This window comes from Carcharhinus amblyrhynchos, chromosome 21 (assembly GCF_965287045.1).
Source record: "Carcharhinus amblyrhynchos chromosome 21, sCarAmb.v2.hapA, whole genome shotgun sequence".
NCBI lineage: Eukaryota > Metazoa > Chordata > Chondrichthyes > Carcharhiniformes > Carcharhinidae > Carcharhinus > Carcharhinus amblyrhynchos.
The window spans coordinates 39,956,391-39,979,073 of NC_137344.1; the positions used below are offsets into that span (position 1 = coordinate 39,956,391).

The 22,683-nt window shown below is 43.2% G+C and overlaps 1 protein-coding gene and 1 pseudogene across 1 annotated transcript in view; both read right to left on the reverse strand.

Annotated features, from left to right (window-relative positions):
* dnah9 (dynein, axonemal, heavy chain 9) overlaps nucleotides 1-14,499 on the reverse strand; it is a 521,732-nt gene extending 507,233 nt beyond the window's left edge. The window contains exon 1 of the mRNA XM_080209043.1: nucleotides 14,096-14,499. Within this exon, the coding sequence (XP_080065169.1) occupies nucleotides 14,096-14,443 (348 nt within the window). The 5' untranslated portion in view covers nucleotides 14,444-14,499. The remainder of the gene's footprint in view (nucleotides 1-14,095) is intronic.
* Nucleotides 13,656-13,776, reverse strand: LOC145356710 (5S ribosomal RNA; annotated as a pseudogene).
* Nucleotides 14,500-22,683: the final 8,184 nt, after the last annotated feature.

The window sequence follows — 22,683 nt, forward strand, 5'->3', positions numbered from 1 at the left end:
TAACTTCATTGCAGTGTTAATGTAAGCCTATTTGTGACTAATAAATAAATAAACCCTGGAATGGCAGGTGATCACAACAGGAGGTAGACCAATGGCAGAGCAGGAAGTGGCTCCCACTTTGTTCTGTCTCAGGAAAAGGAAAGGTCTAGATACCTATTCTTTGCTTCTCCTGTTAGAAGAACTTCCTCCTAATTGGTATTAGAGCCATGACATTACCCTGGACTTGATACCTGCACTTTGCCCTCTACAGTCTCGACCTATAGTGTTACACAACTGCAACCAAAGTCTTTGACCGTTTTGTGTTGGGTGCTGTTTAAGAGGCAGTCTGTGTTAGAGCACTTGCTTAGCAACGCGAAACAGAAGCAACCAAGCCTTTTGTTGTATGGAGCACGCACACTGATAGTCATTCTGGTTACATAGTCTGTCACTAAGCACCTCACTCTGTATAAGTTTTAATTGAGCCTGATATCCATCTTACCCTTGTAATCAAGAAGTCCCTTGTTTTTTTTGCTCTTTATCAGATAAGGAGTTAAGGGGAATCTCCTCTGAGTGCGTGATTTGCCGAGCAACAAAACTCTTGGCAATCTCGCGGCTATCCAGCTCTTTGTTTTAAATTCTCCCAACAACGACAGCAACACGATTTTATATTCTTCATCCTTATTAGGCAGTCCCTCGAGATAAAAGCTTCCACTGTGCTTCGATGGGTTCTGAAATAGATGATAAACGCGGTGCAGATTTTGCCACATTCAAGGCAGGTGGTGCATGAAAGGGTTGGGTCGGTGGGTTGTTTGGAAGTGTCGGAGGGAAATAACGCATATGGTTTATTGTAACAATTTTAAGGGCAAATAGCAAGTATGGGTTATTGAGGGATCTCTGTAAAAGTTGAATGTCTCATCACTAGGACTGGGGTATCTGTATGAAACTCTCAGAAAGTTTAAGTAAAATTCCCTAATCAGAGGAAAAGAACATGTTATTTAAACAAAGCCTTCTGGTTGAGTACTAGCTCATATGCCTAGTGACCCCTGCGTCACCCAAAGTGCAAGGCTAAGCCTGGTAACAACAAAAGATTAGGAAGATAAATAATTCTTGCAGAAACAGACATCCTGCCTTGCAGTGTGGGTAAACTGATTAATGTGAATTTAGTGAGAAGTCTCACAACACCAGGTTGGACTTTGACCTGGCGTTGTGAGACTCATTACTGTGTTTACCCCGGTCCAAATGCCGGCATCTCCACATGATGTGAATCTATCAGGCAATGCTAGAATTCAAAACAATATACTGCTTATGTGATGTTTCACCACATAAGTGTATGTAGCTTTCATGTAAACATCAGACTCTGCTTCAAAGACCTTTCTCTGAAATAGTAGTCTCCCGGCATGTGCTCGAACAAAGCGATCATTCCCTTCTGAATTTCCTGCAGATAGTTTGTAAGAAATCAGCGATTACGGAGGTGTGTTCCACGCTCCGATGCCTCGACTTCACCTCTGCACATTCCCAAAGTCTCTCGATATGTTGAGTGACTTCCCAAATGAACTCTTCTCCGTTTTGTTCAGTCGCAAGCCAAGGTCAGCAGGGTTGTTTGATCTCTTCAGGAATGGGTTTAGGATTTCCTTCAAGTGTTTCTGCCATCCTCCTGGGAGTCTCCTGCTGCGAACAAATTCAGAGTAGAGCAGTCACTTCACTGGTGTCCGGTGTGCGGGCAACACGTCCTTCTCAGCGGAGCTGGCTTTGAGTGATTAGCACCTTAATGCTGCAGAGTTAGCCTGGGAGAGGATGCTGCTACATGACCTTGTTTGTAGCCACCAGATTTGGAGGATCTTGTGAAGGTGGGAGTCCACTTTGCTTGAATTTGCCACATGTGACGATAATGTCTGTGATGCCTCTCTCTGGGTCAAAATCACACAGCGACTCTGGAAGCAGTTCCTTGGTCACTGGGAGGAGGCATTTGAAGAAGATCCTTGCAATTAACTTCTTTGTGGCAGATATTTGGGAGACTCCAATGTAGTTACCACAATCAGACTAGTGTCCTTTTTGAGTCACAATCACAGTGCCCTCTGGCATGCGTTCTTTTTCCCAGATGAGGGCTATGAGATTGTGTAGACATCTCAGCAGTGTTTCTGAGTTCCGGCAAGGACCATCCCTCCAGGAGCTTTTGTGTTCTTCAGTTGTCAAATCACTTGCTGAGACCAAGCCGGACAGGGAATTTAGGACTGGATTTGAGGATTGAGTTAAAGACAGAGTTGCTGTTAAGGAATTTTTCAAAATGTACTCTCCAGTGAGTACTGACTGCATTCCTGTTTTTGATGAGTTCCAATTCATGTTTGGCCCTCAGCGGAGTGGGCACTTCAGTGCTTGGGCCACAGATGGTCCTGACAACCATGGAGAAACCATACATGAAAGGATGTCCCCGAGTTGTTGGGTCTCCTGCACTCTGTCTGCCCACCATTTGTTATCATGGGTTTTGTGCTCAAATGCTGCCTTCTGCTGCCTCTCTGCTGCTTTTCTCTTGAGCTGTGATAGGGTTTCCAGTCAATGAAAGCTTTTATGATTTGATTTGATTTGATTTATTATTGTCACATGTATTGTTCTCCAGTGAAAAGTATTGTTTCTTGCACACAAAGCACACCATTCATAGAGGAGGAAAGGAGAGCGTGTAGAATGTAGTGTTACAGTCATAGCTAGAGTGTAGACAAAGATCAACTTGGTGTGAGGTAGATCCATTCAAAAGCCTGTCAGCAGCAGGGAAGAAGCTGTTCTTGAGTCAATTGGTACGTAACCTCAGACTTTTGTATCTTTTTCCCGACGAAGGTGGAAAAGAGAACGTCCGGGATGTATGGGATGCTTAATTATGCTGGCTGCTTTGCCGAGGCAGCTGGAAGTGTAGACAGAGTCAATGGATGCAAGGCAGGTTTGAGTAATGGACTGGGCTTCATTCACAACCCCCTGTAGTTTGTTACAGTCTTGGGCAGAGTAGGAGCCATACCAAGCTGTAACACAACCAGAAAGAATGCTTTCTATGGTGCATCTGTAAAAGTTGATGAGAGTCAAAGCTGACATGCCAAATTTCCTTAGTCTTCTTAGAAAGTAGAGGCATTGGTGGGCTTTCTTAACTATAGTGTCAGCATGGGGGGACCAAGACAGATTGTTGGTGATCTGGACACCTAAAAACTTGAAGCTCTCGATCATTTCTACTTTATCCCCATTGATGTATACAGGAACACATTCTCCACTATGCTTCCTGAAGTCAATGACTATCTCCTTCATTTTACTGACATTGAAGGAGAGATTATTGTTGTTGCACCAGTTCACCAGATTCTCTATCTCATCGCTGTACTCCGTCTCATCATTGTTTGAGATCCGATCCACTACAGTGGTGTTGTCAGCACTGAGTTGGAGGGGAATTTGGTCACACAGTAATATACATATAAGGAGTATAGTAGGAGGCTGAGGACACAGCCTGGGGGGCACCAGTGTTGAGGATGCTCGTGGAGGAGCTGTTGTTGCCTATTCTTACTGATTGCAATCTGTGGGTCAGGAAGTTCAGGATCCAGTCGCAGAGGGAGGAGTCGAGTCCCAGGCCATGGAGTTTGGAGATGAGTTTTTTGGGAGTAACAGTGTTGAAGGCTGAGCTGTAGTCAATAAACAGGTGTCTGACATAGATGTCCTTGTTATCTGGGTGTTCCAGGGTTGAGTGCAGGGCCAGGGAGATGGCACCTGCTGTGGCCCTGTTGCAGCTTTGTGCTTATTGGGGTGGCATGGTAGCACTTTGGTTAGCCCTGCTGCCTCACAGTGCCAGGACCCCAGGGTTCAATTCCCAGCTTGGATCACTGCCTGTGTGGAGTCTGCACGTTCTCCCCAGAGTTGCCATTGGGTGCTCCGGTTTCTTCCTACAGTCCGAAAGATGTGCTGGTTAGGTGCACTGGCCATGCTAAAATCTCCCTCAGTGTATCCGAACAGGGGCCGGAGTATGGCGACTGGGGGACTTCCACAATAACTTCATTGAAGTGTTAATGTAAGCCTACTTGTGATGCTAATAGATAAATAAAAATATGCTCAATTAGGTCTTATATCTCTTGCTAGCTTTCTTCTAATTATTCATGATGTTTCCTGATGGAAAGACCAAGTGTCTCTTTGCACCTGCTTGTTATGGTAGACTATAGGGTGAACCATGCACTCTGGGCACACATTATCTTCTGGTAGTTGATGGTTGACAGGTTGGCTGTGAGGTGCTGACTGAGAAGAGTCAATTTGATAGGATCTTAGAGATTTTCAATGTTAATTTGTTTTGTGGCATTGCATCTGTTGCCTCCACTGCTTGGGAGCCATGCTGATGGTGATGATAGATCAGACAAGGCAGAATGATCAGTCAAACGGCCATCATTACTTGTCACCAATGTGCCACCATGTCAGCCCGATAAGCACAAAGCCGCAACAGGTCCACAGTAGACACTGTCTCCCTGGCCCCGTATTCAACAAAGACACCTATGTTAGGCTCCTAGTTATTGACTACAGCTCAGCCTTCAACATCATCATTCCTACCAAACTCATCTCCATACTCCATGGCCTGGGGCTTGGCTTCTCTCTCTGTGACTGGATCCTGAACTTCCGAACCCACAGACTGCAATCAGTAAGGTGATGTGGACATCTCTGTGATCCCTTGCTCAAGAGGTGATGCAGTTGATCAAATGCCAGTGTTTGGACTGTGGGTAATTGCCGTGAAGTTTTGCACTTGCCTCATTGGTGGAACAGGGTGTTGGCAATGACAAGGTCATGTTGTGCACATTTTGTCATCTGGAGGAGCTTGTTGGAGTTTGCTTTGCCTAATACTTCCTTACCGATCACATCTTTCCAGAGATTCACGCCCTTTGCAACCCTGGTGCTAAAATCTTCAAAGGGGATGGATTTGCCACCCATTGGGATTTGAACTTTGAATTGCTCAAGGTCGGTGTAGATTCCCAGCTCAGCCTCATCATTGCCTCAACTGTGGAAAGACATACACTGATGACAGTGGCAAGCTAATTAAGGTGGGCTGGATAGACATGGGGCACTCACTTACCCACACAAGGGGAGTTGCTGAGGCATCAAAAAAGTTCATTCCTGATGGTGAAGCCTAATCTGCAGAGAAGTCATTTCGCTTCTGAAAGGCCCTTCCAGAAAATGGTGCACCTGCTGCCTTGTTCCTTCAGTTGGCCTCCTTCATGCGACTCACAATATCTACATGGTGGCACCCAAGTTCCCAAGCCGTGGTGCCAATGCGGTGCTCAAGTCTGTTGAGATTGCCCATGAGGCTTTTGATGTTACAGCTCCCACACTTCACTCAGATGAGCGGCAGACACGTATGCGTGTATTTTTTTTAATTTTTTTTAATTTAAAATGGGCTGGTCGTTGCATTCCAACAGCAGCCTCAGTAGTGCAGGGCTTTTTCCAATGGGGGGAAGGTTCCAAGTTAATTGGAAGCGAGGCTGTGCAGTGAGACCCAGACACAATGATACCCAAATGCATATGTAACTGGTGACCACGATAAATGGAGTGAAGCTGAGAAACCAGTCAAACCAGTAGCCAGACACAGGCTCAGGACGAGACCAGTGGCTCTCAGTGGTGGGGGAAGGGCAGTAGACTGAGCCACAATATCTTAATTATTGCAGAAGATCAGCAAGAGAGATACAGAATTTAGATCATAAATTCAGGATGGCCAACGTGAAGGGAGAAAATTGAGGGACACTTTGGCATGAATGGAGATCACGTGACCATGGAGGAGTGTGGGTGGAGGTGGGGGGGGAGGAGGGTGGGGTGCTCTGGCAGACCTGTCAAGAGTGAATGGTCAGGAGGATTTGGATTTGATTTGATTTGATTTATTATTGTCACATGTATTAATATACAGTGAAAAGTATTGTTTCTTGCATGCTATACAGATAAAGCCCACCATACAGAGAAGGAAAGGAGAGGGTGCAGAATGTAGTGTTACAGTCATAGCTGGGTGTGAAGAGAGATCAGCTTAATATGAGTTAAGTCTATTCAAAAGTCTGATGGCAGCAGGGAAGAAGCTGTTCTTGAGTCAGTGGGTACGTGTCCTCAAACTTTTATATCTTTTTCCTGATGGAAGAAAGTGGAAAAGATTATGTCTGGGATGCATGGGACCCCTGATTATGCTGGCTGCTTTTCCGAGGCAGTGGGAAGTGTAGCTGGAGCCAATAGATGGGAGGCTGGTTTGCCCGATGGATTGGGTTGTGCATTTGCGAAATTTAAAGATCTAAAAATTGGACCAAATACTGTCCCAGTGTTGTAGGTAAAATAATACCTCTGAGATTGTATTGTCAGTGAGTCAAAATACAGCAGCTTTTATTCCAAAGCTTTGAGAGCAACTGGTTCCAACCAGGGCTACCAGACTTCTCCTAGAACACAAACACAAGTGGGCATTTATACATTATGAGTCTTAGTGTGGATCACAATACAAATCCTCAATTCTGGCCAGAACTCCGGGTCTTCTTTCGTTGGTCGTGATTCAGCCCCAGGTTTAATCAGGAATTACAGTCCTGCAGTCAAGACACAGTTTTCAATTCGGTCACGATTCAAAACTCTTCTGCAGCAGTGCCGACATCCCTGTCTTTGAAGTTATTTGTGGGACCGCGGCTATCCCAGCAGGACTCTCCCTGTTCAAAGCCAGTATCCCGATCTGCCATCAGCAGCTGTCAAATGCCGGTATCGTAAACCACCATCTGTGTAACCATGTCTGACTAATGCAAACAGGTAAGATTTGCAAAGTCTACAAAATAACAGAGATATTTAACTAACTGTCTTTTTAAAAACGAGAGTTAAAGCATGTAAGACATGAATAAATAATTTATATTAACACCAAGAGCAATATAAGCCGGGGAAGATCAGCCATGATGAAGGGCTATGTTTGTGATATATTCTAGGTACAAAATTCATTAACCCTTTCCCTTCTTCACCCAGCAACAGAAATCCCAAGACATGGGACACAGGACTGTCCTGAAAAGTCCAGGACCATTGGTCACAACAGAATATGGGTAAAAAATGTTTCCTTAATGTTGAGAGTGCAGGAATTTGACACCAAGCTTGAAGAATGATTCAGATCGAAGTTTTCACACAGGCTGCAGGTCCTGAAAGAACAAAATAAATAACAGCAGTGGATTTTGGAAGCTGGCCCTCACTTTTTCCCAATCTGCAGAATATGTGGTCCTGACATCCAACGAGGTCCTGGAACTTGAAGCTAAATATGAGAGAAAATCTGCAGCTAGCTGTTCCCAGCAGAGCTCACAAGCACAAAGAAGGGAATGGGCTTTGAACCATTGGAGAGAAGCTGTTTAAGGTAACAGTTAACTTGAAGTTTAGGTTAAAATAAGCACACAGTTAGGATCAGGGAACTGGAAAAACCAAAGTATGGACAAAGAGAGGGAAAGAGTTAATGGATGAAAGCAGATGGCCATTGATAAGTGGACATAGTGAAGAGATCCCTATCTGCAGCTGTCTACACAGGAGCCATTTTGACTCTCCCAACTTGTATTGAGCATCTTCAGCATAATGGATATAAAACAAAATATGACGTCAGGCCCTATAAGGAGATATTAGGGCGGATGACAAAAAGCCAAGTAAAGAGCTGGGTTTTCAGGAATGTTTTTGGGTAGCATTTTCCCTCGTTGCAGGTGAGGGTGGACGATACAAATGCCCATTGACCTTGAGTGGGAAACCCACGCAGACATGGGGAGAATGTGTAAGTTCCACACAGTCACCCAAGGCTGTCAACGTTTGGGGTTACCATTGACCAGAAAGTCAATTGGACTCACCTCATAAACACAGTGACTACAAGAACAGGTCAGAGGCTAGGAATGCTGTGGCAAGTAATTGACCTCCTGACTCCCCAAAGCCTGTCCACCAGCTACACGGCACCAACACACACAAGCTGGATACCATCCAGGACAAAGCAGTCCGCTTGATTGGCACCACAGCCACAAACATCCACTCTCTCCGCTGCTCAGTAGAGCAGTGTGTACTATCTACAAGATTCATTGCAGCAATTTACCAAAGATCCTTAGACAGCACCTTCCAAACCCAAGACCACTTCCATTTAGAAGGACAAGGGCAGCAAATACATAGAAACACCGCCATCTGCAGGTTCCCTCCAAGCCACTCACCATCCTGACTTGGAAATATGTCGCTGAGTCTAAATCCTGGAATATCCACTCTAACGGCATTATGGGTCAACCCACAGCACACAGGCTGCAGCGATGCAAGAAGGCAGCTCACCACCACCTTCTCAAGGGAAACTAGGGATGGGCAATAAATGCTGGCATGGCCAGCGACGCCCATGTCTCACGAATGAATAAAAAATAATAAACCTAATGCAGTGAGGTGGCAGGCAGGAAGGAATATTTACAATGCAGTTAGAACTGAATGCAAAGGAACAATATTGATAAAAAGGAAGAACATTGCCGAAGGGAGACAGCATAAATCATTTGGCTTTCTCTTGCAACAACCAATGAAGATTGCAACTGGTTATTGGTCAGTGCATCAAGATATGAAATATAATATGGGACAAATGATGATCACTACTTTCAGTACATTGTGTAGATTCGCTCATTTGTGTTAAAGAGGACATCATAAATCAGCCACACAGGTGAAGCCATTTTTAAAGTTTGTCAAGTTTGTGAATGATGTTCATACAAGATCTGATCAGTACGTTCAGTTAATTCCTTTCTCCAGTTAAGTTGATTTTCAGATTATAAAAAAAGAAAATTTTAACGAGCACATTTACCTCAGGAGCAAGAAATAAGCTTAATACAACTCGAACGTGTTCAATGAAGAAACCTCGATAGCGTATTATCGAGTCAGATAAAGGAAATTGGTCTCTATCAGAGCAGTCATGTTCCTCAGCTTCTTACACCCCCTGTCCTCTGCCAATACAGATATCACTGGGCTAGATGTGTACTACAGTCAGATAGCTGATCAACGTGCGACCAATGTGGTACAGTGGTTATCACTGCTGCTTCAAAGCGTCAGGGTCCCAGGTTCAATCCCCGGCTTTGGTCACTGCCTGTGCGGAGTTTGCACGTTCTCCCCATGTCTGCGTGGGTTCCCTTTGGGTGCTCCAGTTTCCACAGTTTGTAGATGTGCAGGTTAGGTCGATTGGCCATGTTTAATTGCCTCTTTGTGTCTCAAAATGTGTAGACTAGGTAGATTAGCAGGGTAAATGAGTAGAGTTACAGGGATAGGGCCTGGGTGGGATACTCTGTCAGACAGTCAGTGCAGACTCGATGGACTGAATGGCCTCCTTCTGCTCAGTAGGGATTCTATGATTCAATATTACTCTGCACCCTGTCACCAAGAGAATGTACAGTGGACCAGAAGCAACACAATTTCCAAACTTCCTCTGCCTGCAGAAGGAGGTCTGATTTCTGGATCATGCCCAAGATTGGGATCTCAACAGAGTTAAAAAATCAAGTCTATCTCACTCCACCTTGTGGCTCCGTGGTTTGATACTTAATATTTAAACCATTGATGAAGTAATATCCTTTTTGTCATTTTCCCTGCAGTTACATTTCATGTCATTTATATGAAAATCATAGAATCACAGATCCCACAGTGCGGAAGAGGCCATTCGGCTCATCCAATCTGCACTCTCTGACTCTCTGACAGAGTACCTTTCCCAGACCCAAACCATTCCCCCCCAACCCTATCCCTATAAACCCACACGTTTACCTTGGCTAATCCAACTAGCTTGCAAGCCCTGCAAAACTAAGGGACAATTTAGTGTGGCTGATCCACCCAACCTGCACATCTTTGGAGTATGGGAGGAAACCCACACAGACACAGGGAGAATGTGCAGACTCCACAAAGACTGTGACCCAAAGCTGCAATCGAACTTGGATCCCTGGCGTTGTGAGGCAGCAATGCTAACCACGGTGTCATCGTGCTATTAGTGTATCTTTAACAGATGTTTTTTTTTAATTGTGTTTTCTGCAGTTGTAAGAGCTCTTTTTGGCTTCAGTTGTTTTCTCATTATGGTACCAGTTTGTCTGGGGGAGTCTTTTTATTGCTGCTTAAACGGGGTTTGTTTAATTTTTACTGGGATGTTTATGGCTCTGCATTGGTAGGAGAAAAAGTGATTGGCAGGTCAGGTAACCGGAGCTCTGTCATTTTCAGTTTGAGTTGCTGCTTAGTGTGGTTTTTAGAAGGGACTGAAAGCTAGAAAGAAGTGTCTCTCTCTCTCTCTCTCCCCGGTTTTGGAAATTCTGCTGGTCATCTGAAAGGTTTTGCCTTTCTAAAGGAGGGAATCTGCTGCTGGTGGCTTGCCTAGAGTCCCTGGCATTTTGGGAAGCTGTTCTAACTTCAAACTGTTCTGAGTCTATCCAGAGAACTAGAGACTTCATTCAAAATCTCAATTCCATTTGTCTTTGCTGTATTAAACCTGTTGGAAGGATCTTGTATATGGGATTGGTTTGACTGGGATAGCCCCTATATTTGTTAAGGGTTATACATTATCGTGGTTGTTTTGGTGCTGTTTGTAATTGATGGAAGTTGTTGCTAATATTCTTACTATACATGTTAACTATATTCTTAAATAAACTTTGATTGATAAAAGCTCCCTAGAGGTATTTTAAGGACATAAGAAATAGGAGCAGGAGTAGGCCATCTAGTCCTTCGAGCCTGCCCCGCCATTCAATAAGATCATGGCCATTCAATAAGATCATTTTGAATCATACCCCAAGTGAAACTTATCATGCTTGTCTAGCCAAATTCAAGATGTAAAACGTATGATTCAGGTGGGCTCCATAAAACACTGTGGACTCCCTGACCTGACCTATTACACCACAAAACGAAATGACTCCTTGAGTTACAACTGCAAAACACCAGTTAAAATTCTCAAATTGCATGTCATAAAAGTTGAGTTTGATAGAATTTGTTACCAGAAACTATTGGTTGTAAATACGGATGAATGGGAACGTGGAATGCAATCCCCAAAATTCTGGCGCACTCCTTTAACTCTGGGTACACACCGCTGTCATTGGACTTGGTAAGTTTGGGCGGCAATTTACTTTTGAAATCAGAGCCTCCATTTAAGAGTTCAGTTTACACACTGGCACACTCGAAAATGTCCTAAATGAGCATTTTTAATTTTGAGTGATGATTTTATGAAAAACTTTTAAATTAGATTTAAAAAGTAGCAGCAGGTAATGGTGCAGATGGCAGGACATTGTGCAAGATTGAGAAAGGTAAAATTGACCTCGCAGAGATACATTTACCACGCAACAAAATCAAGCCACCCTCTTTTTTTTCCCTCCTCTGAAGATTCTAACTGATGGTCCGTAGATGTTCCTTGGCTGTTGGGCTACAACAGGAGCGCCAGCAGCTAACAAAATGATAGACTTTCAGCTTTTCTCTTATTCATTTGTGGGACACGGATTCATTGCCTGGCCGGCATGTATTGCCCATCCCGAGTTGCCTGAGGGCAGTTGAGAGTCAACCACATTGCTGTGGCTCTGGAGTCACATGTAGCTTGTAAAATGCCTTTCCTTCTGCATATCCCTCTTCACTCTCGCTCCTGAAAATGTTTTCTGGTATAAGTGCTGTACTCAGAAGCCATCCTAAGAGGCCTTAACCAAGTAACTAGTCTGCATGTTTGAGCCTGGAAAGCAATGTTCAACTTTACTGGCAGCATGGTGGCACAGTGGTTAGCACTGCTGCCTCACAGCGTCAAGAACTCAAGGTCAATTCTGGCCTTGGGTGACTGCCTGTGCGGAGTGTTACATTCTTCCCCTGTCTGCGTGGGTTTCCTCCGGGTTATCCGATTTCATCCCACAGACCAAAGAGGTATGGATTAGGTTGGACTGGCCTGCTAAATTGTCCCTTCGTGTCAGGGAGACTAGCTGGGGAAATACATTGGGTTGCAGGGGTTGGGCCTGGGTAGGATTGCTGTTGGTGCAGTTGCGATGGGCTGAATGGCTTCCTTCTGCACTGTAAAGACTCTATGAATGTAGAGGGTATCGTAGCCAAACCTAAAAAAACGGTTTTCACTCATCTCCTCTGCTTTACAATGGGGATCACTCGACAGTCTTCAGGAATGGAGATCTTGTTAATTATTCATGCCTCTCACCTCAGGACACCAAGTTTAAAAAGTCTCAGAAAATCATTGATTCAATCAGTGGAATGTATTTTCTGTGATGTAGCCAAGAACTGATTGCATCTATTTATTATGTATAACAGATCTAAATCTGAGTTGACACTTTTAATTTTGTCTTTAGCTCGAATGCAGTTAAAGATTGATTTAAAGCCTCCCATCAAACTTAATAGGGATTTAGGCTGAGATTAAGGTGAACTGTAATCCATAGCAACAATAGCTCAAAATACTCAATGGTATGGTGTAATGTGCCATGTGTTTACAGGAAATGAACAGATCCTTTGAATGATATACCCCCACCCCACACCCAAAATTACTGGTTAAAAGTCACCTAATCACCTATAAAGTAAAACTTGACAGAATTACCAGAAACTCCATTGATGATAATTATGAAGGAATCAAAACTTGAAACCAAAATTTAAGTACACCCCTTTACCGAGAAAAACAAAATCGAAACTATTCAGTCACCATAAACCAGCCAGCGCAACACTACACTAAGTTGTACCTTCCCGAGTAAAGGAATAAGTTGCTTCAGGTGATTTTATTGAACTTCTATTTCAGCAGTAATGGCCTGCTGAACAGAATGTTCACACTCATGCATTTCTGTTTTCCTCAAATAAATACTAATTGACTAAATTCATGTGTCGTACGCCATGGAGACTAATTAAAAACCAGTGTGGAAGAAGCCAGGCACAGCAAATTTTAAACTAATAGGGTAATGGCCAAATTGAAATCCATGTCCTTTTTTTAAGGCGTCTTCTGGCTCAGTGTATCTAAAAGAAAGTGCATTGCTTCCTGAACCTGAACCTGTCTCATGATTCCTCGGTTGGAGTGGCCACTCTTGTTTTATTCATTCGTGGGACATGGGCATCACTGCCTGGGCCAGCATTTATTGACCGTTCCTAGTTGCCCGAGGCCCTTAAAAATCAATTGTTGTGGCTCCAGAGTCATATGTAGGCCAGACCAGGTGAGCACAGCAGATTTCCTTCCCTAAAGGACATGAGTCAAACATGATGGGTTTTTCCGACCATCGACAATAGTTTCATGGTCATCAGTGGATTCTTAATTCCAGATTATTTTATTGAATTCAAATTCAATAAAATCCCGTGGTGGGGTTCAAGCCCGGCCCCCAGAACATTGGTTGAGTTTCTGGATTAATAGATTAGCAATACTAGACCATCAGCTGCCTGTAAAAAACTGAAACTCATGAGTTCTTCAAATTCTTGTACCCAGATATGAACCAAAGAGTGCTGTCTGAGCTGCTTGCATCTTTAAAGTTAAAGTTTATTTATTAGTCACAAGTAAGGCTTACATGAACACTGCAAAATTCACCTAGTCACCACACTCTGCACCTAATCTAATAAGCATGTTTTTTAGACTGTGGGAGGAAACAGGAGCACCTACAAGAAATCCACTTCGGATTGGAGAGAAAGTGCAGACTCCCCACAGGCAGTGATGCAAGCCCAGTTCCCTGTCACAGTGAGGTAGCAGTGCTAACCACCATGCCACCCATAGCAAGAGCCTACAGCACCTGGTCCTCCCAGACAGTCTCCCATCCAAGTACTAGCCAAGCCTGAGTCTGCTTAAGCTTCATAAATTCAGACAGGAGCAGGCATTTTCAGACTAGTATAGCCATAGGCACTTTACTGGGCCAGTTTAGAAATAAATCAATGTTCTTGTTAGCAGAACTCAACAGAAATGGAAAATAAACAGGAATGGAAACTTGCATATTGGAATCAGTGACAGAGGATTGTGAAAATATAACAGAGCTGGACTTCATTCTATTTACAGTATAGGAAACCCAGGTAATTCATTCAAAAGCTGTAGAGAGAGACTTTGGCTTTTTTTTGCTGTTCTGACCCCAGGGGTCTTCACCTGAAAGATTGACACTTTGTTCCCAAACCCTGTCTCGTTCTGGCTACGACGTGTTCAGTCAATGGAGCTTTGAATGGGAATTACCTCGTCCACCAGGGCTGCGAACTGGTCCAGAGGGCAGTAAGCCAGGTCACCGAACACCAGGTTCTTCTTCATGGAGTCTGCGGTCAGCTTCTCCTTCTGCCTTTTGACGAAGAAGACGGCTTTGTTTTTGCTGAGGTTCGGGAACTCCAGGCTGGGCACTAGGTGTCCGGCTGGGTTCAGGGAGATGACCAGCACCGTCCGCTCGCCCTTCTCCACGAAGTCCTGGATCACCAGCCGGTGCTCCTCGGTGCCCACGCACTTGTGCCAGCGGTCAGCTTTCAGCTTCAGCGTTTTCAGGACATAGTCCTGGAGGAAATCCCAGCCCTGCTCAGAGCTGCTCTCCTCCATGACCTTTTTTTCTATTCGGGAGTGTTTAAATCCCTGTAGCTCTCTCTCCTCTTACTGCCCGGGCGATTCTGAGAGCTGGGAGCCCAGTGAGAGGGAGTTAGCTAGGCGATTCGTGCCCATAGCAACTGGCTTGTTTGCAGGTTGCTTTACTGTGTGTGTGTGTGTGTGTGCTGGGAGGTGGTTTGAGAGAAAAAGTACAGGCTGGTAATCGACAAACTTTCAGCTCCTCCCCACCCCAGGCTGCTGCCAAAGGAAAGTGTGGAGGTGAGAACTGGAACTAGAAGAGGGTAAAATGTGGCAAAGAGCAAGATAGCAGGAGGGAGAAGTCATTACACAATGGCTCCAAGATGTGGAGATGGGCGGGGAAGGTGGGTTGTTGGAAGGAAGGTGGTGGGCAGAACGATGGCACTGTGGTTAGCACTACTGCCTCACAGCGCAGGGACCTGGGTTCAATTCCATCATGTGGAAATGCTGGTGTTGGACTGGGGTAAACACAGTAAGAAGTCTCACAACACCAGGTTAAAGTCCAACAGGTTTATTTGGTAGTTAGTGGCGCTTGCTGCCAAATAAACCTGTTGGACTTTAAGCTGGCGTTGTGAGACTTCTTACTGCATTTAATTCCATTCACAGGTCACTCTGTCTGTGTGGAGTTGGCACAATCTCCTCTTGTCTACATGGGTTTCCTCCGGGTGCTCCATTTCCCTCTCACACACCAAAGATTTGCAGGTTAGGTTGATTGGCTGTGCTAAATTAACCTTAGTGTCAGGAGGATTAGCAGGTTAAATTCCTGGGGTTAAGGGGATAGGGCCCAGGTGAGTTTGTGGTCAGTGCAAACTCAATAGGCCAAATTGCCTCCTTCGGCACTGTAGGGATTCTATGGATAAAACAAACTGAGGAAAGGGGAAAGAAAAGTTTTTAAGAATGTCAAAAATTAACACCATTGTTACCGATACCACTGGAGTTCCATGTTCAGGTCCAGTTTGGCCTGGACTAGTCATTCCCCAATTTTCTATTGTTTCTTCCCCGCTTCTGAAAAGACATGGAAGAAGCTGGAAAAAGAGAAAAAAAAACAGAAGTGGGAAATATAAAAGGAGTGTCTTTCGAGAACTTAAAATAGGAAAGGAAAAATAAATGCCTCTTTCAATGCTCAAACCCACCAATTTAATTTTGCTTCTATCCCCCTGCTCAAAATAATCCACAATACTGTCCATCAGTTCCTAAATAAACTACAGCCTACTCTTTTTCCTGGGCACAAATCTGCCACTGGGACTATTGTACATTGTAAATAGCAAGAGTTCTGATTACATAAACAAAGTGCTGAAAAATCTCAATGGGGTCTGACAGCATCTGTAGAGCAAGAGAGTAGAACCAACGTTTCGTGTCTGGATGATCCTTTGTCAGAGAGTAATTCTGATTACTCTGGCAAGTCTGATTGAACAAAACTTGAAGGTTTGCCAGCCTACATTTTTGTTTGATGAAAGCTTCTCCGTGTTTCTGGATCAGACCGAATTCAGGTTTTAAAAATGTTCTTTTTCAGTTCACCTGTTTTAAATAGCGGGCCATCTCGTTACCTGATTTGTACAGAATGATAGACATGCACAAATCTGAGTCACCCATAACTTTGTGAATGAACTGAGAGATAATTAAAGCTCCTACTTTTTATCTTTAATTTTAAGAATTGTTTCCCATGGATTCGTGGAGGTGGTACAGGTATGGCGTGTACTCCAGACCAGAGTGAAAGAGATCCAATTACACAGGTACAATTCTTTTTGTTTGTCTGATTCTAGTTCTAGCCAGTTGAATCAATGAGAATCAATGGACAACATAAAGTCAACCATCACCTAAAAATGATTCAAGTGATTAGCGCTTCTGCCTCGATGTGCCAGGGACCTGGGTTCACTTCCCAGCTTGTGTCACTGTCTGCAGAATCTGCACATTCTCCCCATGTCCGAGTGAGTTTCCTCCAGTTTACTTCCAGTCTGAAAGACATGCTGGTTAGGTGCATTGGCTATGCTAAATTCTCCCTTGGTGTACCCGAACAAACATCGGAGTATGGCGATTAGGGGATTTTCAGAGTAATTTCATTGCAGTGTTAATGTTAAGCATACTTGTGACACTGATAAATAAACTGTAAAACTTTAACTGACTACCTTCAATTTACAAGAAAAGTGTTAGGTCTGTACAGCACAAGAAACACCAACCAATTTGTGAACAGAATGATGGCTAAGAATTGATCAAAAATATATAAAAACATTGTGGAACTGTAAACAATTTAATTTTAAAAAAGGCAAGTAGGTGGTGACAAACCAGAAAGAAAATAAAAAGCCTAGAATTTTTTGCAATAACAATATAGAGGTGACATAAGCAATAACAACTAGACTATTGCATGGCCCCACCCATCCAGTAAAATTACCCCAGATTTCTAATTTGGAAAATGCTGCAGTAAGCGCAGTGGAGTGTAATATCCAAACTATGTTAGGGGTTGTGAGTTTTAAACAAAAACAGAAGCTGTGGTTTGCTCAAGTAAATTCAAACTAACATACAACAGGTTTATTGATAGAGAAATCCATCCACTGCACAGAGCACAAACTGAAAGTAAAACAGCTGCCTGTGCCAACATCCGAACGATATCAAATCATATAATCAGCTCTTAAAGCAACCTGCATCTTTTTAAATACATAACTCGGAGAAACAGAAAAATAGAAATGTTATAGCCAATTGCTAGTGGACTATACAATTCAAGGATTGACTGTAATTGTATCTAGGGTTCTCGTTCATTACTTTTCAATTGCTCTTATCAATTTCACAAGTACCTGCTAAAAGTGGGATACTGGCACAGCAGTCAGCACAGCTGCCTCACAGTACCAGAGATCCAAGTTCAATTCCCAGCTTGGATCACTGTCTGTGTGAAGTCTGCATGTTCTCCATGTGTCTGTGTGGGTTTGCTCTGGTTTCCTCTCACAGTCTGAAAGATGTGCTGGTTAGCTGAATTGGCCATGCTAAATTTTCCCTCAGTGTCGCTGAACAGGCGCTGGAGTGTGGCGACTAGGGGATTTTCACAGTAACCTTATTGCAGTGTGAATGCAAGTCTATTTGTGACTAATAAATAAACTTTAATTTTAGATGATGCCGAACTTGATCTTATTTTTAAGAATGTGAAATTCAATCAACCTAGAAATTAATTTAAAATGGAAGAATATCAAAAAATCACTTCAAGATTAGATTTGATGTTGCGTCTACAGACTTTGAGAGGAAGATTGCTAACTTGTATGAGGGTTTGCAGGTAACTGTGTAAATTTTAAACATTTCGCAGATCACTAGAAAATAGATTTTTAAAAATCTTTACTTATCTTGTTTTCATCTATGAGCAGCATTGGAAATTTCAGCAGATGGATTGCATTAAACAGTCTAACAACAAATGAAGAAACAAACCTTTCACCAATTCCAGGGGTATTTGGTACAATCATTAAAACAATCTAAAACTTCACTGCCAGAATTTTCCCGCTGTTCATTCTCTGCTGCTGCTACAAGCAAGGACGGAGAATTTGGTGCTCAGCCAAATCTCCATTCACTGCAACGAAACCTGAGAATCTCACTAGCGTGAATGGCTGGAAAATTTCGCCCTGTCTGTCTAGCAAGGTCCTCTGAATCTGACCACACTGAACCCAAAACAACAAACATGGAAGTTTAAGTTTATTTATTGTTGTCACAAGTAAACTTACATTAATATTGCAATGAAGTTACTGTGAAAATCCCCTAGTCGCCACACTCAGGTGCCTGTTTGGGTACACGGAGGGAGAATTTAGTGTGGCCAGTGCGCCTAACCTGCATGGCTTTTGGACTATGGGAGGAAACCAGCGCAAACCCACATAGACATGGGGAGAATTTGCAAATTCCACACAGACTGACACCAAGCCAGGAATTGAACCCAGGTCCCTAGCGCTGTGAGGCAGCAGTGCTAACCGCTGTACCATTGTACTGCCCACTTTCATTCATTTAGTTATCTTTCTTTTAAACAGTGAAATTTGGAAAGTAATTTTTTGTGACTATCAAAGGTTTCAACAAGAATAAGAGGTCATCAAAATGCAATGAAATACATGAACAAATAAGTTAAAAAGAACTTAACATTATTACTTTGAACTTATAGCACAGAAATAAGACACGTGTCCCAATTGATCCAAGCTTGTGTTGATGCTATATACAAGACAGAACGGCCGAAAAATCCCAGGAAATCATGGCGTGGCCAGGAATGCAATCCAACATTAGGTTAGCAACAAGCTACTGGGAGCTTAGTGAGTACAGCACTGATGGTGTATTTTCTTTACCAGTGTGATTTAGGGATTGAGAATGGAAAGGGGACAATGTAGGTAGGAGATGAATGAAAATGAGTCAAATGAAAGAGAGAAAAGTGTTTGCATCTGTTCTCACTTTAGCCCAAAGGAAAAGAATTGATGGTCTTATCCCATCCCACATCTGCAAACTCCTTTATTCACAAGTCCCCTCATATTCCTCCCCACAGGGTGGCAAGGTGGCAAGGTGGCACAGTGGTTAGCACTGCTGCCTCACAGCACCAGGGACCTGGGTTCAACTCTGGCTTCAGGTCACTATCTGCGAAGAGTTTGCACATTCTTCCCAAGTCTATATGGGTTTCTTCTGGGTGCTCTGGTTTCCTCCCACAGTCCAAAGATGTGTGGGTTAGGTTGATTGGTCATGCTAAATTGACCCTTAGCGTTAGGGGGATTAGCAGGATAAGCGTGAAGGGTTATGGGAATAGGGCCTGAGCGTGATTGTGGTCGGTGCAGACTCAGTGGTCCGAATGGCTTTCTTCTGTGCTATCGGGATTCTATGCCTTCATTCTCTGATGCTTATCTGAGATGCATTACAAATTTGGTAGCAGAGTCTTCTCCAAAAATTCTTCTCCAAGACATTTGTTTTCTTTGGTGCCTTTCCCAAAACATCTTGATCTTCGAAGTGATGTGTGTTTTTTGTCTCAAATCAGTGCACTGTGCCAAAGCCAACCAGAGTGAGAGGCTTGGTGGCAGGCCTAGAACAAAGACTACAGCCCGATTTGCTCATCTTACTGTTCACATTCAGTATTTCATGTATTTATGGCTTGATCAACATTACAATTAACTACTGATCAGAAATTCAGAGCAAAATATTGGGAAGAATCATTCATCCAACTGTAGCTTCCTAGAAATAGAATGTCCATAGACATGATGTAATCTATGATAAACTATCATAATGTATAACAAACTAAATGTATGATAAACTATCAGATTCCCAACTGGTGACTGACCTGTTAGCCATCCCCAAAATTTTGTTTTTATTTCAGATGTTCCATTTTCATAGTTTTTCCTTTCACCTGTTCTCAAGCACACTTTATGCCACAATGCCTCAGTGGTAATATTTTGCTCAGTTATTAAGGTGGTTTGGAAGAATGTACATATCACACCAATTATACAGAGTAGATTTGTGTAAATCAAGGAGAAAAGGGGCCAGCAGTATAAACAGATGTTTCTGAATAGAATCATAGAATCCCTTACATTGCAGAAGAGGCTATTCAGTCCATCGAGTCTGCACCAACTCTCCAACAGTGCATCTTTCCCAGGCTCATCTCCCTATCCTATCCCACACATGTACCCACTAATCCCCCTAAACTCCACATCTTGGGACATTAAGGGGAATTTAGCATGGCCAACCCACCTAACACCTGCACATCTTTGATTTTAAGATTAATTTCACAGAAATATTAGCTGAAATTCAAAGCAGAAACAACTGTTTTAGGGTCAATCTGTCGCAGTTGGTTTACAAAATAGCTTTAAACATCAGAAACATCCTTCAAATTAAATGTAAAAAATTAAAAAACAAAAGTTTTCATCCACATATGCTTTTCATCCGCTTAAACCTGAACTGAAACTTTGAGAAACGTTACTAAGTCTGTCCAGGCCGTCAATAATCATTTTGTGACCCATTCTCAGTTCCAAAATTCAATTTTGGAAGCTCCCCCAAAAAAGGAGATTAGACATTTTTTTCTTTTCATTATATAATTCACCTTCAACTTTCCAAAAGAGAGATCAATTCAATTTAAAATATATTTCAGGATAGGAAACAATTTTTACTGGTGCACGTTCCAATAACCGTCTCTAAAACATTGAGATCTCAAGTATTTCTGCTGAAAAAGAGACACTCTGTTGAAGGCTTTTGCTTTATTCCCAGGACACATGCAGGAATACCAAATTTCAAAGGGAATAGCAATTTATACTGCTTGAGAAGAGGGTGCTGATTGGTTGGTAAGTGGATTCTTGATTGGTTGAGGCGTTGCTGTGGGGGATTGCACTTTGACTGTATAGCACGCAATACTTTTCACTATATGTTAATACAAGATTGGAATACAGGAGTTGGGATGTCTTGTTGAAGTTGTACATTGGTAAGGCTACACTTGGAATACAATGTACAGTTCTGGTCACCCTATTATAGAAAGGGTATTATTAAACTAGAAAGAGTGCAGAAGAGATTTACTACGGTGCGACTAGGACTTGATGGTTTGAGTTATAAGGAGAGGCTGGATACACTGGGATTTTTTTTTCTGGAGTGTAGAAGGCTGAGGGATGGGTATATAGAGGTCTATAAAATAATGAGAGGTATAGATCTGCTACATGGTCAATATCTTTTCCCAAAGGTAGGGGAGTCTAAAAGTAGAGGGCATATGTTTAAGGTGAGAGGGGAGCGATACAAAAGGGTCCAGAGGATGGTGAGTGTTGAGAACAAGCTGCCAGAGGTAGTAGTAGAAGTACGTACAGTTTTGTCTTTTAAAAAGTATTTAGATAGTTACATGGGTACAATGGGTATAGAGGGATATTGGCCAAATGCAGGCAATTGGGATTAGCTTAAAAAAGAGCGGCATGGACAAGTCGGGCCAAAGGGCCTGTTTCCATGCTGTAAACCTCTATGAATCTATGTGACAATAATAAGTTCCAAGTTTTTGGTTAACTGAAAATGTTTGGATATATTCTGTTTGCAGCGCAGAGTCTTACGTATGAATATTTGTAGCTTCTAGTAAACATCAAGTGAGTCACAACTCAAGCTCAACTAATCTTTTTTTTTTAAGTGTAATGCTTAATATACCTGGGATTGTTCACTAAGTGCATTCCAGTTGTAAAATCACATCCAGCACTTCTGGGCACTTCTCAGGACTAAAAGTCGTGGGCTTAGTTTCGAAGATGTACAGCGAACAACAAAGTGAGCAGGATAGCAATTATTCCATTGGATAGATTTAATACACCCCATTTAGGCCAATTGTTGCAACTTCAGACAGGAAGTGCAAAGTCAGCATGATTGATAGGCTTGGATTCCCTTTGGGCAGGTAGGACTGATCCACAACCATAGTGGGTCAAGTGCAAACCTTGACCCTGGCACAGGAAGCGAGAAGCAAAGAGAAGCACTTATGCTGCTCCAGACCCACAAGCATTGTTGTAAAGACACCTTTTCCCTATTGACTGTCCTTGCCTCCCTGCAGCTCCTGCGCTTCCAGGGGCCTGAAAATCCCAGCCTGCCATGGTTGACCCTTCAAAGCAGTTTAAATCAGAGACTGTCAGTCTCCTCAAACTATTTAAATAGCCAATCCACCTCCTGGAACCAAGTTGGCTGTCCATCTGTTGTTCTAACCTGTTAAACCTAAACTAGGTGGTTAGACAGAGACAGGACTTGTCCCCTTCTTGTTCTGCCTCTTTTCATTTGGCTCCCGTCCAACTCTTGTTGCATCTTGTGATGCCTTGCCTGTATATTGTGGTTTGTTGTCTTCTTGTCTCTTGCAGTTTTTCCTTTTTTAAATTATTTATGTTAGTTTTTTTCTTGTGTAGTGGACAGGAGTGGAGGGGATATATTTGTGTGTGGTGGGTGGGGGGACACCGTTCTCTTGTTTGTCAGGTATGTGGTGGGGATTTTGGTGTACATGTGGAAGAGAATCTGGGTCAGGAGGAAAAGGCAACAAGTTTGCGGGGGGCGGGGGGGGGGGGGGGTGCGGGTGTGCTGGGGAAGAAACGGTGTTGGTCAGGAACCCTAGAGGAAGAGGGTAGTGGGTGTATGGGTTCTGTCATATTTCAGGTGGTTGGGGAGAGGTGGTTGTTGAGGTGTTGAAGGGGGCTGTTAGATTGGGAATTTTTGATATGTTTCTAGGGGGTTGGAGTGGATGCCAAGGTGATATGTGTGTTGGGAAGTGGTTTTGTGAAAAGGGGTTC